General features: G+C 43.7%; 1 protein-coding gene across 3 annotated transcripts in view; it reads right to left on the bottom strand.

Moving 5' to 3' along the window:
• STK32B (serine/threonine kinase 32B) overlaps positions 1–20,796 on the bottom strand; it is a 400,933-nt gene that overhangs the window by 289,715 nt on the left and 90,422 nt on the right. For all 3 annotated transcript variants that reach the window (XM_025289714.2, XM_025289713.3, XM_025289716.3), the window contains exon 2: positions 12,692–12,747. In XM_025289714.2, coding sequence (XP_025145499.1) covers positions 12,692–12,747 — 56 coding nt within the window. The remainder of the gene's footprint in view (positions 1–12,691; positions 12,748–20,796) is intronic.

The raw sequence follows: 20,796 nt of genomic DNA, 5'->3' as shown, positions 1-20,796 counted from the left end.
AAAGTCGCTCAGTTGTGTCTGACTCTTTGCTACCCCATGGACTGTATAGTCCATGGAATTCTCCAGGCCAGAATACTGGAGTGGATAGCCTTTCCCTTCTCCATAGGATCTTCCCAAGCCAGGGGTTGAACCCAGGTCTCCCACATTGCAAGCAGGCAGATTCTTTACCAGCTAAGCCACAAGGGAAGCCCATAAGTTACTGAAGCTCTGTTAATTTTTTCCTCGGTGCTTCATTTGTATAGTTCCCATTGCTATATCTTCAAGGTCACTAGCCTTTTCTTCTACACTGCATTTGTTGCTGTTATTCAGTCGTCAAGTTGGGTTCAACTCTTTGCAACTCCATGGAGTGCAACATGCCAGGCTCCTCTATCCTCTACTATCTCCCAGAGTTTGCTCAAATTCATGTCTATTGAGATGGTGATGCTATCTAACCATCTCATCCTCTGCCTAATCTGCTGTTAATATCCCATCCAATGAATACTTCATTTCATATATTGTAGTTCTCATTTCTATGAGTTCTATTTGAGTGGCTACCACAGGAAAGCTGGGTAGGGGGAAGGGAAAGAGAGGGCAAGGGAATTAAGAGGGACATGCTACTAGGTACAAAATAAATAAGACACAAGGATATAAAGTATGGCACAGGGAATATAATCAATACTTTATAATTGTAAATGGACTATAATCTATGACTATATCAAATCAATATTTTGTGTACCTGCAACTTAACATTATAAATCAACTATGAAAGTGTTAATTGCTCAGTCATGTTCAATTCTTCAAAGCCCGCCAGGCTCCTCTGACCATGGCATTCTCCAGGCAGGAATACTGGAGTGGGTTTCCATTCCCTTCTCCAGGGATTCTTCCCCACCCAGGGATCAAACCTGGGTCTCCCACATTGCAGGCAGATTTTTTACCATTTAAGCCACCAGGGAAATAAAAATATGAAAATAAAGTAAAATTGCACTTTCCTGTGTCCAAAAATTTCCTAGACATGAAAATAAGCAGGAAAATATGGCCCACAAGCAGAAGGAAAATTAATAAAGAGAAACAGACTCAGAAATGGCACCAGTGGTGAAATTAACAAACAAGGACTTCCATGGTGCTATTATTCATGTGCTCTCTATGTTCAAGGATAAGGAAACTGTGAACATAATAAGGATAAAAATGGGCATTCTCATGTTTTTGGAGAGGAAACACAGGTTTGCAGAAAATTTATGACTGGTCCAAGTTCATATGGCTAGAAGCAGCAGGACCAGAATCTGAGCTCAGGCTTCCTCATCTCGAAAGCTCATGCTCTTTCTCCTACATGTTGTTCCTTCCCAAAGCAAATGTCCAATGTTTTGGGATGTTGATGGACTCTCTCCTCCTGACTCTCATGGTTTCTTGCTCATATACATGTGACTAAAGCTACTTTCTTCCTAAATTCTGTATTTGGGAGGGACATGTGGGAACAAAACAGGCTGGTGGCAGTGGGGTCTTCTCCAGGCTTCTGATGCATCATGTGTAAAATGGAGATAATAAGGCCCAGCACACTGAGCTTTAAGAAGACAAGGATGGTAAAAGGGTTCAGTTCCTAGGACAATGATTGTGAGTTAGCCAGGATTCTCCAGGTTGCAAATACTGGGAACCCAATGCGATCTCCTCCATCACCTCCACCAGCTTTGCTTGTCGTAATGCTTCAAAGCAGAGATATCACTTTGACAAACAAGGTTCAGTTCAGTTCAGTCACTCAGTCATGTCTGACTCTTTGTGACCCCATGGACTGCAGCATGCCAGGCCTCCCTGTCCATCACCAACTCCCAGAGTTTACCCAAACTCATGTCCATTGAGTCAATGAGGCCATCTAACCATCTCATCCTCTGTCGTCCCCTTCTCCTCCCACCTTCAATCTTTCCCAGCATCAGGATCTTTTCAAATGAGTCAGCTCTTCGCACCAGGTGGCCAAAGTATTGGAGTTTCAGCTTCAACATCGGTCCTTCCAACGAACACTCAGGGCTGATCTCCTTTAGGATGGACTGGTTGGATCTCCTTGCCAACCAAGGTCCATACAGTCAAATCTATGGTTTTTCCAGTAGTCATGTACGGATGTGAGAGTTAGACCATAAAGAAAGCTGAGTGCCAAAAAATTGATGCTGTCGAACTGTGATGCTGGAGAAGACTCTTGAGAGTCACATGGACCAAGATCAAACCAGTCAATCCTAAAGAAAATCAATCCTGAATATTCATTGGAAGGACTGATGCTGAAGCTGAAGCTCCAATACTTTGTCCACCTGATGCAAAGAGCTAACTAATTGGATAAGACTTTGATGCTGGGAAAGATTGAAGGCAGGAGGAGGAAGGGGACAGCAGAGGATGAGATGGTTGGATGGCATCACTGACTCAATGGACATGAGTTTGAGCAAGCTTCGGGAGATAGTGAAGGACAGGGAAGCCTGGTGTGCTGCAGTCCATGGGTTCACAAAGAGACATGACTGAGCGACTGAACAACAACAACATGATCTTGCATAAACAAAACAGGGTACTAGCTTCCGTGGCTGGTAAGGACAGTGGATATAGCTATAGGACTGGAAGAACAGAAAGGTGGAGGCACTGGTGGTACCTGCCCATGCCCCCTCTCCTGAACCTCCACACAGCTCAGGCTGCTTATTGTGGACACCTGAGGCTCTCTGCTAGGGCCTTTTTCTGCCCTGGATGTGAGTGAAGTGAAAGTCGCTCAGTCGTGTCCGATTCTTTGCAGCCCCATGGACTATACAGTCCATGGAATTCTCTAGGCCAGAATATTGGAGTGGGCAGGTAGCCTTTCCCTTCTCCAGGGGATCTTCCCAACCCAGGGGTCAAACTGGGGTCTCCTGCATTCCAGGTGGATTCTTTACCAACTGAGCTACCAGGAAAGCCCTACTTCTGAAGCCTTTTTCTGCCCTGGATCAGTCAGTTCAGTTCAGTTCAGTCACTCAGTCATGTCTAACTCTGTGATCCCATGGTTTGCAGCACACCAGGCTTCCCTGTCCATCACCAACTCCCGGAATTTTCTCAAACTCATGTCCATCATGTCAGTGATGCCATCCAACCATCTCATCCTCTGTTGGCCCCTTCTCCTCCTGCCTTCAATCTTTCCCAGCATCAGGGTCTGCCCTGGATGGGGCAAGCCAAAAGTGCAAGAGAGGTAATGCTGCTTAAAGCAGCCATCCCTCAGTGATGGACAGGGGGCTGTACATACACACACCAGCTTCTCTGACCCTCGGCTGCCTTCGAGGCGCCCTCCACTCGGAGGTCCCACATGGGGGTGAGTCCTTGCGCCTGAGAAAAATGGCCAGCAACATTTGCAGATCTGTTTTCTTACACACATCACTGAGAGGATGACAAGAAGTCTTTCACCTCCGATTCCGTGGAAGGATTCTGAATGGCTCTGTTCGGGTCACACAGCCTCTCCTTGGACCAAGCACTGGTCTAGGAATATGGCCCAAGTGGCTGGCACAACCACATCACATGCCCATCTCAGATGGTGAGGGGGGCACCACAGGGACTGACATGTCCACATGGGGTGGAGGAGGTGTTTTCCGAAGAAAAGAGATGCTATTGCGATAAGAAAGGGACATGAAAAGCATGCTGGACAGTAGAAAACAACAGCCTTTAGAGTCCACTGATTCACCATTCCCTTTTCTTTGTACATATGAGAAAACTAAGCTTAAGACTGGTTAATTCACTATCCCAAGTAAGCACAACTAAAGCATATCAGAGTCAGCCTGCTTCCCAGATCGAAAGTGTTTCCACTGAGATATGTAGAAATTCATCTGCCATGCCTCAACTGTCCTAGAATTTAGTCATAAAAGTGTTACAAAACCTTCAGTAAATTCTTGCTAAAACCAATGGATCGCCCGCAGCTGTTTACTTTGGTGCTTCACTGGGGAAGCCCAATCTACCCCCCGCATGAAAGTCAAATAAGATTTCTGCAAATTCACATGTGATTTTTCCTGATAACCAAGGCTACTGTCGTACTTTAACAACGAAATGTCTTTCTTGAAAACTCGTAACAAATGCCAGCTATCAAACCCACCAAAGACTGAAAGCAAAGCCAAAGTACCCATTCAATAGTAGGAGGGTGGTTCTCTTCATCCTAGCCCAGCACACTTCCACCCTGAGTCTCATAATAGTCATGCAGGCGCATCTACATTGACCATGAAAGGCAGTAGTTATTTTGTATTTTGACCAGAACAGAGCTTTGTTCGATTGTCTTGAAGTAATCTCATCCTGAATACTGGCTGTTTGTGTACATTCTACATGAATTTGGGTGTCATTAAGAAACTGCCACAACCTAAGAGTGACTTAAACATAAATTCTCCTCTAGAAAGCTTGCATTTTTCTTCAGAACACCCACTATAACCAAAGCTTGAATATATTTATGCTCTGAACCACAGGTTCTGAGAACCAAGCCAGCAGCCAAAGAGCAGCACAGATGAAGACAGAAAAGGAAAAGAAAACTTTCAGGATATAATCAAGTAATAACTCATGAGGGCCCAGGCTAATGGATCTGATAGTACTGACAGGAAAGGGTGCAGAGGGCTCAGGGCCAAGATCACCACCGACTCCAGGGTAAAATGATACACTTCTACGTGGTGCCAGTTGTGTTGTGGGTTAAGGGAGTTGCTTCAAGTTTTCTTCAGCCACAAAACGCTCAACATTAGGATAAGCGACAACAGAAAGTAATGATTTAACAGAATTTTTTAAATGTTTTGTTGTTGTTGCAGAAGTTCAGCCCTCCCCATGGAACTACAGGCAAACTTTCTAAATTCTCTGGATCATAACTCTTCTTCTAAGAAATCTAGAGAAGAACCTCAAATGCAGCACATAAACTCTGTCCACGTTTCTGGCTGAAGTAACTCACATGTATAGAGCAGACTGTAAGCAGTACAGAGCAGAAGAAAAAAAGAAAGGGACTGAGATTTATGTGCATGCCCAAGAAGAGAGTATGCAGTATAAATCCAACCAAGGTAACTTCTTGTTAAAAATATTTTTTCAAAGAAATAAAACACAATCCAAAGTCTATACAACATAATATTCACAATATCCAGGATGCAAGCCCAAATTACTCAGCATATAAAGAACCAGGAAAATGTGATCTATCCTTAATTAAGGTGAATCTTAAGATGACCCAGATGTTGGAAATAGAATAAAGGATATGAAAACAGCTCTTAAGACTAAGACTAAGCTGCAGGGTATAAAGGGCAATATGGTAGAATAAATGAAAATATGGGAAATCTAAGAAAAGAGAAACTATTTTCTTTTAATCCAGAAGTTATACCTAGGATTATCATAGTCAAACTGCTGAAAATCAAAGATTAAAGGAAAATCTTGAAAAGAAAGAGATGAATGTGACATATTATTGCTGTTGCTGCTGCTGCTAAGTCACTTCAGTCGTGTCCGACTTTGTGCGACCCCATAGACAGCAGCCCACCAGGCTCCCCCGTCCCTGGGATTCTCCAGGCAAGAACACTGGAGTGAGTTGCCATTTCCTTCTCCAATGCATGAAAGTGAAAAGTGAAAGTGAAGTAGCTCAGTCGTGTCCGACTCTTAGCGACCCCATGGACTGCAGCCTACCAGGCTCCTCCGTCCATGGGATTTTCCAGCCAAGAGTACTGGAGTGGGATGCCATTGCCTTCTCCAGACATATTACTATCAGCTAATAATGATTCAGCTTAATGACCTCCCAGCAGAAAGCACAAAGGTCATTCAGTTGACAATGGCACAAAATCTTTAAAGCAATGAAGAAAAAGCTGTCAACCCAATAATCTGTATCCAGTAGAAATAGTCCTCAAGAAAGGCGAAATAAATGCATTTCAGTTCAGTTCAGTCGCTCAGTTGTGTCTGACTCTTTGAGACCCCATGAATTGCAGCATGCCAGGCCTCCCTGTCCATCACCAACTCCTGGAGTTTACTCAAACTCATGTCCATTGAGTTGGTGATGCCATCCAACCATCTCATCCTCTGTCGTCCTCTTCTCCTGCCCTCAATCTTTCCAAGCATCAGGGTCTTTTCAAATGAGTCAGCTCTTTGCATCAGGTGGCCAAAGTATTGGAGTTTCAGATAAAATAAAATTAAGAGAATGCATTGATTGGAGATTTGTGCCACATAAAATACTAAAGGTTACCAGAGGGAAATTCATACCTTCATGAAAGGTATGAGTAATTATTAAGGGCTATTTTCCTTCTAATTTTTTAAAGGCCAAAAAAACCACACATACTTTTAAATATATATATTTTACATATACATTTGTTGGAGAAGACTCTTGAGAGTCCCTTGGACTGCAAGGAGATCCAACCAGTCCATTCTGAAAGAGATCAGCCCTGGGATTTCTTTGGAAGGAATGATGCTAAAGCTGAAACTCCAGTACTTTGGCCACCTCATGCGAAGAGTTGACTCATTGGAAAAGACTCTGATGCTGGGAGGGATTGGGGGCAAGAGGAGAAGGGGACAACAGAGGGTGAGATGGCTGGATGGCATCACTGACTCGATGGATGTGAGTCTGAGTGAACTCCAGGAGTTGGTGATGGACAGGGAGGCCTGGCATGCTGCGATTCATGGGGTCGCAAAGAGTTGGACACGACTGAGCGACTGATCTGATCTGAAAGCAACAAACTATAATATTGTATTGGAGATTTATGATTTATAAACTATAACACATGACAGCTATAGTATAAGAGTTGACAGGTGTGGTAAATAGATCTATACAGTTGCCAGCTTTTTAGATTTTATGTGAAGTATAAAATATTAACTCTAAGCAGATTGAAATAAACTATGAGGTGAAAGTTGCTCAGTCGTGTCCATCTTTGCGACCTCATGGACTATACAGTCCATGGAATTCTCCAGGCCAGAATACTGGAGTGGGTAGCCTTTCCCTTCTCCAGGGGATCTTCCCAACCCAGGGATCGAACCCAGGTCTCCCACATTGCAGGCAGATTCTTTACCGGCTGAACCACAAGGGAAGCCCTGAGGATATGTATTATAATCCCTAGAGCAATAACTTTAAAACAAGGAAGTATGGCTGTAAAGTCATGGGATAAATGGAGATTCTAAATCATCAGTTAATCTAAAACAAAAGAGGAAAAGAGAAACCAAAGAACAAAAGAGAGAACAAGAACAAATAAAACCATGCTAAGCCTAATTGAAACCAAGTCAATAACTACATTTACTGTGAATAGACTAAAAGGTAGAGATTGCCAGGCAGATTTAAAAAGAAGCAAGTTCCCAGGTGGTGCTAGTGGTACAGAACCTGCCTGGCAATGCAGGAGATGTGAAAGATGTAGGTTCAATCCCTGGGTTGGGAAGATCCCTGGAGAAGGGAATGGCAACCCACTCCAGTATTCTTGCCTGGAGAATCCCATGACAGGGGAGACTGACATGACAGGGGTTACAATCCATAGGACTGCCAAGAGTTGGACACAACTGAAGCAACTTAGCAAGCATGCACACAAGACCTAACTATATGATATGCTCAAGAGATTAATGTCAAATATAAAGACACAGATAGAATGAAAGAAAATGCATGGAAAAATATATGCCATGTAGGCTAGAATAACTATATGAATTTCAGAGAAAATAAGCTTAAAAAAAAAAGATCATTAGCAGAGATAGAAAAGAACATTTCACAGTGAAAAAAAAGGTCAATCCATCATGAGGTCATAACAACTATAAATCTGTATGGACCTAATAACAGACCTTCAAAGTGTCAGATGGAAAACTGACAGAAATAAAGGAAGAATAAACAACTCTAGGATCAGAGTTGGAGATTTTGTACAACTGGCTCAGAAATGGATAAAACAACTAGATTGCTACAGTCAGTGAAGACGGAGACCAAGGAAGGAGGTGGTTTAGGATGGTGGTGTAGGAACATCCTGGACTCATCTCCTTCCATGGACACAATAAATTCACAACTACACATGGAAAACACCCCTATGAGAATGACCTGAAAACTAGCTGAACAGCTTCTCCACAATAAAGGATAAAAAAGCCACATCGAGATGGGAAGGAGAAGCAGAGATGTGATCTCGCAAAAAAAAAAAAAATCTCCACCCCCTCAGCCTGGTGACCTGAAATTGGGAGGGGGCTCACAAATAGGAAACTTCACTCCAAAGAGCCAGGGGTTTGTGCCCACATCAGGCATCCCAACCCTCAGAACCGGCACTGGTAAGGACAGCCTGCAAAATGTCTGGCTTTGAAACCCAGCAGGATTTACATCTGGAAGAATATAGGGCTATAGGGAACAGAGAACTCATAAAGGGCTTGCATGAAGATTCACTCGTCTTGGACCCAGTGCAAAAGCAACAAACAGGCCTAGGTTTAGATCTTATGTGAAGGAGATTCATTTACTAACCTTAACCCCTCTGCTGGAGGGGCAAGAATCTGTTGGGAGTCTTCCTGGTGCCATTCTTATCCTCTCCCCTTCTAGCACCAGTGTTCATGCCTCATCCTCACACCGATTCTCAGCCCTGCCAAAGCCAGTAGGCACATGCAGGCCATACAGGGGATGCCCCTTGAGCATCTGGCTCTGCTGTGCAGGCGGAATTGTGTTTTGGTGCCCCATGGGTCTGAGACAATCAGAGAAACTATTCTTGGAAGGCCCCCATACTCCAGTCACTGTACAGACAATCAACTGAGATGTAGCCCGTCTTCCTGTGAAAAAAGCCTATCTACTGGTCTTGGAGCTTTAGCCCGAGGGATAGGCTTCCAGTTTTCCATACATTTAGAGGCTATGGACATGGTCTAGGGGATGTCCTCTTTGTGTACTCCCATGAACTCACTGCAGCTCCCTGGTAACTCCCAGTGAAAGTAAAAGTCTCACAGTCGTGTCCAACTCTGCGATCCCATGGACTATAGCCTTCCTGGCTCCTCTGTCCATGGAATTCTCCAGGCAAGAGTACTGGAGTGGGCTGCCATTTCCTTCCCCAGGGGATCTTCCAGATCCAGGGATCGAACCCAGGTCTCCTGCATTGCAGGCAGATTCTTTACCAACTGAGCCTCTAGAGAAGCCTGGAAATGAGATCAAACACTCATCTGGAGCCCTGATTTTTGCAGCTGTCACCAATGAGTTACGCGTACATCATCTGATGTGAAGGCCAGTAAGGTTTACAATTGCAGTTCTATATTACTGTATGTATTGGCATACCTTAAAATGTGTGGCCTGCAAGTCCAGCTTCTAATCAGCCTGCAACTAAGGGCTAACTGAAATTCCACTCTCTGGAACACTAACAGGTCTTTGCACACCTTCAACAACTGGGAACTATGAAGAATAAGTCAGAGAGCTAAGATAATCACAAACATTTAAGAGATAATCAAGAGCTAGGGCAAGGTTAAACAATAAAGTTAATCTCCTTCATAAGGCCAGTATTTCAAGACTGGCAGAGATAGTTGCTTCATGTAATTTTAGACACAAATACAGAGAGTCAAGCAAAATGAGGAGAGAAAGGAATATATTTCAAATAAAAGGAAAAGAGAACTACCAATTTAAAAACCCATAAGGAAATGGAGATAAGTAGTTTAGCTGAAACAGAGTTCAAAATATTGGTCATATAGATGCTCACTGAACTTGGGAGAAGAATGGATAAACAAAGATAGTACTTCACCAGAGATAGAAAATATAAGAAAGCATCAAATCAGTTCAGTTCAGTTGCTCAGTCATGCCTGACTCTTTGCAACCCCATGGACTGCAACACACCAGGCCTTCCTGTCCATCACTAATGCCAGGAGCTTGCTCAAACTCATGTCCATTGAGTCGGTGGTGCCATCCAACCATCTCATGCTCTGTCATCCCTTTCTCCTGCCTTCAATCTATCCCAGCATCAGGGTCTTTTCCAATGAGTCAGTTCTTCACATCAGGTGGCCAAAGTATTGGAATTTCAACTTCAGCATCAGTCCTTCCAATGAATATTCAGAACTGATTTCCTTTAGGATTGACTGGCTGGATCTCCTCCTGGACACTGGCTGAGTCTCCTCCAAGGGACTCCCAAGAGTCCCACAGTTCAAAAGCATCAATTCTTCGGCGCTCAGCTTTATTAATAGTCCAATTCTCACATCCATACTGGATGACTACTGGAAACACAAAAGCTTTGACTAGATGGACCTTTGTTGGCAAAATAATGTCTCTGCTTTTGAATATGCTGTCTACATTTGTCATAGCTTTTCTTCCATGGAGCAAGCATCTTTTAATTTCATGGCTGCAGTCACCATCTGCAGTGATTTTGGAGCCCCCAAAAATAAAGTCTGTCACTGTTTCCACTGTTTCCCCATCTATTTGCCATGAAATGATCAAACCAGATGCCATGAACTTAGTTTTCTTAATGTTGAGCTTTAAGCCAGCTTTTGATTCTCCTCTTTCACTTTCATCACGAGGCTCTTTAGTTCTTCACTTTCTGCCATAAGGGTGGTGTCACCTGCATATCTGAGGTTATTGATATTTCTCCCAGCAATCTGGATTCCAGCTTGTGCTTCATCTAGCCTGGCATTCCGCATGATGTATTCTGCATATAAGTTAAATAAGCAGGGTGACAATATACAGCCTTGACGTACTCCTTTCCCAATTTGGAATCAGTCAGTTGTTCCATGTCCAGTGCTAACTGTTGCTTCTTGACCTACATACAGATTTCTCAGGAGGCAGGTCAGGTGGTCTGGTATTCTCATCTCTTGAAGAATTTTGCAGTTTGTTGTGATCCACAGTCAAAGGCTTTGGTGTAGTCAATAAAACAGAAGTAGATGTTTTTGTGGAATTCTCTTGCTTTTTTGATGATCCAACAGATGTGGGCAATTTGATCTCTGGTTCCTCTGCCTTTTGTAAAACCAGCTTGAACATCTGGAAGTTCCTGGTTCATGTACTGTTGAAGCCTGGCTTGGAGAATTTTGAGCATTACTTTACTAGCGTGTGAGATGAGTGCAATTGTGTGGTAGTTTGAGCATTCTTTGGCATTGCCTTTCTTTGGGATTGGGATGAAAACTGACTTTTTCCAGTCCTGTGGCCACTGCTGAGTTTTCCAAATTTGCTGGCATATTGAGTGCAGCACTTTCACAGTATCATCTTTTAGGATTTGAAATAGCTCAACTGGAATTCCATCACCTACACTAGTTTTGTTTGTAGTGATGCTTCCTAAGGCATCAGGAAGCATCCATAAGCCTCTTATCCTTCTCTATCAGAGGGCAGACAGAATGAAAACCACAATATCAGAAAACTAACCAATCTGATCACATGGACCACAGCCTTGTCTAACTCAATGAAACTATGAGCCATGACGTGTAAGGCCACCCAAGATGGACGAGTCATGGTGGAGAGTTCTGACAAAATGTGGTCCACTGGAGAAGGGAATGGCAAACCACTTCAGTATTCTTTCCATGAGAACCCCATGAACAGTATGAAAAGGCTACACTGGTGAATATTACAAATGCCCAAAGGTTTAATACTTATATTTCTCAGACTCTTTCTAAAAATTGTGGAGGAGGGAACATTCCCAAACTCATTTTATAAGGTCAACATTACCTTGATGCTAAAACCAAACAAGGATCACACACACACAAAAATTATAGGCCAATATACCTGATGAACATACCTGCAAAAAATCGTCAACAAAGTATCAGCAAACTGAATTCAACAATATATTAAAAGGATCATGCACCCTGTTCAAGCGGGATTTACTGCAGGGCTGCAAGGATGATTCAACATCCACAAATCAATCAGCATGATACACCACATTAACAGAATGATGGCTAAAAATCACCTGATCATCTCAATAGAGGAAGAAAAAGCTTTTGACAAAATTCAACATTCATTTATGATAAAAACTCTCAACAGAGCGAGTATAAAAGAAACATATTTCAACATAATAAAAGGCCATGTATGACAAATCCACAACTACCATCATACTCAAGAATGCAGAGCTGAAAGTTTTTCCTTTTAGATCAGGAACAAGACAAGAATGCCCATTCTTGCCACTTTTATTCAACACAGATTAAATCGTGAGGATATTATGCCAAGTGAAATAAACTCATCACAGAAAGATAAATACTGCATGATTCCATGTACATGTGGTATCTAAAATATTCAAATTCATAGAAGCAAGACTGGAATGCTGGTTGCCAGGGGCTAAGGGGATGAGGGCATGGGGAATTACTATCTAATGGGCATAAAGTTTCAGTTAAGCAGGATGAATAAGCTCTAGAGATCTGCAGTACAGTGTTCTCTGTATAGCCAACAATAATACATATATTATACACTTAAAAATTTAAGCAAGTAGATCTCATGTTAAGTCTGCTTTCCACAATAACTTTTTAAATAAAATGCCTACATTGAAGGAAAAAGCTGTTGTTGGCCATCACATAAATTTTTGGGTTTTTTCCACTTTCCTTATTTAGATTCTCAAGGAAGAAATAGCATTAGCAACCTTGAAATAATTACCATTGTAATTCACCTAAAGCAGGGCAGCCATGGTAATTTAATTTTCAGAATGAAATTACAGCGTATCCAAAGGAAACTATTCAAACTTCCTTTCACATTTCAAATTTGGCAAATTCAAATCTTTCTGTCAAACAGGAAATTCCCAGTGCCCAGCAATCAACACAAAAACAAACACACAAACATGCACATAAACATAAATTCAGTGGTCAGAACTTTTATATTTTATTGATGAAATTTTTAAAAATCCACCATTCTTACCTTTCCAAAACTGCCTTTACCAATGGCCCGCAGAATCTGAAAGTGGTCAAAGTTGACTGTAAAAGAAAAAAAAAAGGAACAAGTTAGATTTGTCAGTCCTTGTATTGATTCTTAAAATGTCTTCACCTGAATATCTAACCATTTATTTCCAATGGCTTCTGGTTTACTGCACCGTTTGCCCTAACAGCACTCCACCACTGAATGGCTACTTTGCATATTCCACTCCCCCACTCCCAACACATATATTTGGCAATTAACACTTCCCCAATGTATATAAAGGAGGAGAGACATCTTTTGGGCCAGAGGGAAGGGATAACAGAGAAAAACTTGGATACTTGGATTACCATATTCTTGTACCCTGTTCCCTTTGCCAAGATGACTTTACTTCTAGTCTCTGTCTTGTTCACCAAGCACTATTACCTTATACATTCAGACATCAGCTCACCTGTCTCAGTGTCCAAGGAGCTAATCCTGCCTCCATTATGAAACTTCTGGACCACCAAGTGACATGACTACATCGTAGTCTTTTCCTGCTCGGATGTCTCACCTCTGATACCATGAGCCAGAAGGAGGAGGACAATGATTTCAAACCCTGCACTGCCCTGTCTCCAACCCACTCCAGTACTCTTGTCTGGAGAATCCCATGGACAGAGGAGCCTGGTGGGCTCTATTCCGTAGGGTCACAAAGAGTCGGACGTGACTGAAGCAATTTAGCAAGCAAGCAAGCATTGCCCTGTCTCATGTCTCTCTTTCACCATGTTTCTTGATGGGGCTCCGCATTCTTGCTGTCTATTGCCTTCTCCAGTATGGCTTATACCTCATCCCCACAGCACAACATCAACAAAGGATGGCCATACCACCCGAGCCAATGGACAGTTTTCTGTCCCCCTTTTACTTGGCCACTGTCTCCCTTTTGAAACATCTGCTTGCTTCTATGGAAGTACACCTTCTCGATATTCCATTTCATGCATCAGTTCTTTTGCACATTCATCCTTTACCTCCCATCCATTAAATACTGGATTCCATCAAACCTCCATCCTACAGCCTTCCTCTCCTCACTGGCTCCAAGGGCTTTCATCATCACCTAATGGCCAATAACTTTCTAGGCTGTGTGTACAGATTGATGCCAACCCCACAGTGACTCCTGGAGGCTTTGGAGTTACCCTGAACCATTTCAAATGATCCAAAACAAAACCTAGGAGAGGGTGTGGAGAAAAGGGATCTCTCCTACACTGTTGGTGGGAATGCAGATTGGTGCAGCCACTATGGAGGACAGTGTGGAGATTTTTCAAAAGACTAAAAATAGAGTTGCCATATGATCCATCAATTCCACTCTTGGGCATATATCCAGAGAAACTATATTCGAAAAGATACATGCACCCTAGTGTCCACAGCAGAACTATTTACAATGCCCAAGACATGGAAGCAACCTAAATGTCCATCAACAAATGAATGGATAAAGAAGATATGGTACATATAGTACAATGAAATATTACTCAGCCATTTTAAAAAACCAAAATAATTCCATTTGCAGCAACATGGATTGACCTCGAGTTCATAACACTAAGGGAAGTAAGTCAGATGAAGAAAGACAAATATACGATATTCACTTTGTGTATTCCCTTTGGGATTAACAGATACACACTGCTATATATAAAATAGATAAACAACAAGGACCTACTCTATTACACAGGGAACTATATTCAGTATCTTGTAATAACCGCTAATAGAAAAGAATACACACACACACACACACACACACATATATATAGACTGGTTGTTGCCAAGGGGGAGGCAGGTGAGAGGGATGGATTTGGAGTTTGGGATTAGCAGATGCAAACTAGTGTAGAGAGGATGGATAAATGACCAGGTCCTACTGTAGAGCACAGGGAACTATATTCAGTATCCTGTGATAAGCCATAATGGAAAAGAATGTGAAAAAGAATGTGTGTGCATATATATGGCTGAATATATAACTGAATTACTTTGCTATACACCTGAAACTAACACAATTTTGTAACTCAACCATTTGTCGTTGTTGTTCAGTCACTAAGTCATGTCCAACTCTTTACGGTCCCTTGGACTGCAGCATGCCGGGCTATCTGTCCTCCACTATCCCTCCACTGTCCTCTACTATCTCCTGGAGTTTGCTCAAATTTATGTCCATTCAGTTGGGGATGCTATCTAACCACTGCATCCTCTGATAATCCTAAAGGAAATCAACCCTGAATATTCACCGGAAGGACCGATGCTGAAGCTGAAGCTCCAAATCAACCATGAAAGTGAAAGTGAAAGTGAAGTTGCTCAGTTGTGTCCGACTCTTTGCAACCCCATGGACTGGTAGCCTACCAGGCTCCGCGGTCCATGGGATTTTCCAGGCAAGAATACTGGAGTGGGCTACCATTTCCTTCTCCAGGGGATCTTCCCAACCCAGGGATTGAACCAAGGTCTCCTGCATTGCAGACAGACGCTTTGCCATCTGAGCCGCTGCTGCCGCTGCTGCTGCTAACTTGCTTCAGTCGTGTCCGACTCTGTGTGACCCCATAGACAGCAGCCCACCAGGCTCCCCCGTTCCTGGGATTCTCCAGGCAAGAATACTGGAGTGGGTTGCCATTTCCTCCTCCAGTGCATGAAAGTGAAAAATCAAAGTGAAATCACTCAGTCGTGTCCAACTCTTCACAACCTACCAGGCCTCCGTCCATGGGATTTGCCAGGCAAGAGTACTGGAGTGGGGTGCCATTGCCTTCTCCGATCTGAGCCATTAGGGACACCCAAATCAACCATACATCAATTAAAAAAAAAAAAAAGAAGAAGAAGAAAGAAAGCAGGCCTAGGTTGAGTGGTTCAACATTCATTTGACCTCATAAGCTCAAAGCCTGGAATCCTCCCTGAATCCTCTCTTTCTCAACTCCACACCTAATCCTTCACTAGGTGAGGTCCGTTTCACCTCTTCACTGTCTCTCCCATCTGTCTACTCTATGGTCACCCTCTGGTCTAACCCATAGCATTTCTTGTCTGGACAAACCACAGTGGTCTTCCAACATCCTCCCTCAGGAAGGGGGTCTTGCTAATCCTCTGCTTATACTCCTCCAAAACCCCCCCTCCATTGCTTTCAAGGAAAGGGGAAAATTCCTCCCCATGGCCACGAGACTACACAGCTGGGTCCTGCCACTTCTGTTTCACCTCCCATCCCCATCCCCAGACCCACTGAGCTCCAGACACAATAGCTTTCTTTCCATGCTCTGAGCAGCCATTCCCTGTGCCTTTAATGCTCTTTTCTGGGCCCTACACTTGTTAACTCTGCTTCCTTTTCATTCTTCCACATTCAGAGAAGGCTGCCCTCACCCTCCAGAGTCTGCTCTCCTTGTTATACAGTCTCACAGCATCCTGGGACTTTCCTCCAAATATCACCACTCTGTATTATTTTATTTTTTAAATGTATTTATTTGTGGGCTGCACCACACAGCTTGTGGGATCTCAGTTCTGGGACCAGGGATTGAACTTGGGCCACAGCAGTGAAATCCCTGAAAAAAAAAAAAGTAGAATAGGTAGACTGACTGACTTTTTTTTTTTTTAGCCATGCTGCAGGGCATAAGGGCTTCCCTGGTGGCTCAGACAGTAAAGCATCTGCCTGCAATGCGGGAAACCCAGGTTCAATCCCTGAGTTGGGAAGATCCTCTGGAGAAGGAAATGGCAGCCCACTCCAGTACTCTTGCCTGGAAAATTCCATGGACGGAGGAGCCTGGTAGGCTACAGTCCATGGGGTCACAAAGAGTCGGACATGACTGAGCGACTTCACATTTATGCTGCAGGGCATGCAAGATCTCAGTCTCAGCCAGGGATTGAACTCTCACTCCCTGCAGTGGAAGCTCAGAGTCTTTAACTACTAGACCACCAAGGAAGTCCCATTGTGTATTACTTTACATGCATCTGATTAAGATCATTGATCTAGCATTAGACTCCAAGTTACGTGAGGTCAAAGGCCATGTTTGTTTTTCTACGGTGTCCCCACAGCTAGTAGGGCATTAGAACACAGTCATATTTAACAAATATTCATCAATTAAAGGGATAACTGAAAGCAGATCTCTATATTCGTGGTGCCAAATGCAATCCCTAATACATAATGAGTGTTTGGTAAATATTTCTGAATCAGATTGAATTACAGCCAGTTTCCAATAACTAGGAAAGACATGCTATTTACAAAAGATGAAGTGAACTGATTAGTTCACTACAATATGGGGGCAAGGACCGGGGGAGGTGAACGAATACAATTAGCTCCCTATGTATTCAACTTAATGCGATGGAGGATAATTACGTTGAATTGTGTCCCTGCCAAGCCAAAGTCAGAATTCAGTGTGCCATCTAACACCTAACGTGCTTAGTATAGAGAGACAAGGTTAACGGTTAACTTAGCAAAACCTGGGTTCTTTGACCTAGATTGGCTTACTTTGTAAATAACTTGCCAGGAAAAGAAATTATCTTATTTTTTCCTCTTCCCCACTCACCAGAGCTCAAGGGAAGAGAGAAAAGTGAGGAGCTTGGCCTGCATGTGTGATGTGACCAGCAGTGAGCTAGGAAATGTACATATATTATCAAGTGCTCTCAAGGTCCCAGGAGGCATTTGCCACCTGCCCCCAATTAGCAATAAACATCCCCACTTCCCTGAAGGCTCCACACTGCTTTGTGCTGCCATGGGTGTGCTGTCATTTCACCTGCTTGCAAAGCCGTTCCTCCAACACTCTTCATTTCAAGAAACACTCCTACCTGGCCTTTGACACACGGCACATGCTCATGAAAGAAAGAAAAGTGATTTGTTCTCCACTCCCAACAAATCACTTTCTTAGTGCAATCTCAGAACCTTCTTCAGACATCTGTTCAGTGATCAGGAAACCTCAGCCTCAAGTCAGACTGCTTAGGTCCATAACTCAACTCTACCAAATGACCTTGGATGACTTGGCCTCTATGTGTCTCACTTACCCCATCTGTAAAATGGGACCAACAGTGCCTACCTTCCATAAGAGCATAGAATAGTGCCTGGCACACAGCAACTTCCCTACAAGATTTAGCTGTTCATGTTGGGGATGAGGAACAATCCTTCTGCTCTGCTGGGTTCTCCCAGGAGGGATATTTCACTGAACATTTGTGGCCTCTGGCCCCGTCAAAGGTGGTGGGAGTTGTCCAGCAGTAAACTGGAAAAGGAATTGCATTGGTGCATTTCTGCTTGCCCTGCGCTCTCTCTGGAATGGCTATCTTTGGGGAGTAAGCTTTCCCTCTGTGGCTTCTTGCCAGAAGCGTTTCAGAGCCAGGCACCATGTAGGGGAGGTCTACAGGGTACTGAGTTGATGCTGAACAGGTGGGTGAGCTTGGCTAATGCTGGGCTTCAGAATCAGGGGGTCCCTGCTGCTGCCCTCCTGGGTGCCATTCCCCAATCCCACCTAGATCCCTTCTAGAGGTCAGGCTTGGTTCTCCACTGGCCTCCTCTTTTGTCTTGAAAATAAATGGAAGGAGCTTTAATTACTGAGCAATCTGGCAAATGCCTAAAACTACTGCTTCCCTGGTGGCTCAGACAGTAAAGAATTTGCCTGCAATGCAGGAGACTCAGGTTCAATCCCTGGGTCGGGAAGATCCCCTAGAGAAGGAAATGGCAACCCACTCCAGTATTCTTGCCTTGAGAATTCCATGGACAGAGGAGCCTGGCAGGCTACAGTCCAAGGGGTTGCAAAGTCCGACATGACAAAGCAACTAACAGACTGCTTTAGTAATTAGCATTATAATATTGCAAATAAGCTCACTCATCCACATCCTCATGAAATGTGTACTTATGGGTGTGGCAGTGGGGATCTAACATAAGGTACAAGGCAAACAGTTATCTATTCCATGTTTATTTGCTTATTGGTCTAGATTGGATTTAAGTGATTGAGCATATGGCCTGGGTTTTCCATTTATTTGGCAACCCTCTGACCTGATATACGTATACTTACATAAAAGTGACTCCATGTATACACTGTGAATAAGGGAAGGGTTACACTTGGCTGATAAGCAGATTGAAATGGTTGTAATCAGTGAGTCCCAAGCCAAAGATGGATCCTAGAAATCACATTCTCACCTAGGGCTGTTGGCCCAGAGCAAGAGGAGTTGGATGGTGGGTGTGAGAGGGGTGATGAGCGGGTTTCTCAGGGCAACCACCTTGTCCTGGTTTGCCCAGAACTTCCCTGGTCCTAGCACTGAAGGCCCTGCATCCCTGGGAACCCTGCAGTCCTGGGAAAACTGAAAGAGTTGACCTATAGGTTTCTAGATCATGAGCATTGCCAGAGTTGGCCAGGGGAATGGGAAGGTGAATTCTTGAAAAGCAGGGTCTGTTTGGACTTTCCAACACTTAGAAAGGACTGGAGTTTCCAAGGGTAACGCTGTAATGAGTGCACTGTGAAAGCAGAAGTAGATAGCACGTTGCCAGCCAGAGGCAAAGCCAAGAGGTGCCAGTGACCTCACCTAAAAACACAAGGGCAGGGACACCTGCCTGGAGGACTGTCACATGGATGATGAAATGACACAGGGGCCATGAAGTAACGAGTTGCCTGCCCTGCCAGGCCCAACTCGCCCTTTCTCTTTGACCAGGAAGCCTCAGGCCTGTTAGGGAGCAGTGTGGCTAGCCCCAAGCAGTGAATCACAGTTCATCGAATCCAGTGAGTTCATCAAGATTCCCTGCTGCTGCTGCTGCTGCTGCTAAGTCGCTTCAATCGTGTCTGACTCTGTGCGACCCCATAGACGGCAGCCAACCAGGCTCCCCCGTCCCTGGGATTCTCCAGGCAAGAATACTGGAGTGGGTTGCCATTTCCTTCTCCAATACATGAAAGTGAAAAGTGAAAGTGAAGTCACTCAGTCGTATCCAACTCCTAGTGACCCCATGGACTGCAGCCTACCAGGCTCCTCCATCCATGGGATTTTCCAGGCGAGAGTACTGGAGTGGGATGCCATTGCCTTCTCCGCAAGATTCCCTAGAGGCTTGTTAAGATAGATCATGGGCCCCCTTCTGAATTTCTGGGCAGGGGCCAGAGACATTGTATTTCCCAAGTTGAAAGTTCTCAGGTGATGCTGCCTGTCCACTGGACACTTCTGTTCCCCATGGTCCTAGACACTCATGTAGTGGACAGTGACTTCATGACATAGGTCCAGTCAATGAGATCTAAGCCTATTAACAGTGGTATTCCTGGAAAAGCATATTTTCCTGATGAAAAGGGACAATTATAGCTGGAGTAGTTCTTGAACCTGCCCACTCTTCCTCCATGAGTAAGGATATGATGTCTGGAGCTACAGCAGCCATTTTGTGACTATGAGACAACAAACACAAGCAGAAGACCAAGATATGGACACAGAAGCCACTCCCTATTGTTGGGCCCCTGAAGCCATCCAAAGTCCACCTACCTCTGGACTTATTATATTAGAAAAAAATACAAAACAGTCTTATTTGTTCAAGTCACAATTAATCAGATTTGCTACTACTAGAAGCCAGAAGCATTCTTCTCTAATGTACAAAGACAGTCACACTAGTAGGAGCTTAGTAAATGCTATTTTATTGTTGAATTTCCAGCCTCATTGTGATTTTTCTGAATGGCAGAAGAATAACTGTTGTTTGGGGTATAACCAGAGGAGCCAAGCTACCTGAATTTGAATTCTGGCTCCACCATGCACTGGCTGGGTGACCTTGGCAAAGTCACTTAACCTCTCTGTGTCTCAGTCTCTTCACTTACAAAATGAGTAAACTAAAATACCCATCTAGGGTTGTCATTGGCTTCTTCACAGGTGGCGCAAGTGGTAAAGAATGTGGCTGTCAATGCAGGAGATGAAAGAGATGCAAGTGTGATCCCTGCATTGGGAAGATTCCCTGGAGAAGGAAATAGCAACCCACTCCAGTATTCTTGCCTAGAAAATCCTATGGACAGAGGAACCTGGTAGGCTACAGTCCATGGGGTCACAAAGAGTCGGACACAACTAAGCACACACACACATTTAATATTAAATGAATCAATATTAAATGAATCAATGGAGGTAAAGTATTTAGAATAATGCTGGGTCAGAAGTAATGCCTATCAATATTAAGTATCATT

This window comes from Bubalus bubalis, chromosome 7 (assembly GCF_019923935.1).
Source record: "Bubalus bubalis isolate 160015118507 breed Murrah chromosome 7, NDDB_SH_1, whole genome shotgun sequence".
NCBI lineage: Eukaryota > Metazoa > Chordata > Mammalia > Artiodactyla > Bovidae > Bubalus > Bubalus bubalis.
This window is presented reverse-complemented; position numbering and strand designations above follow the sequence as displayed.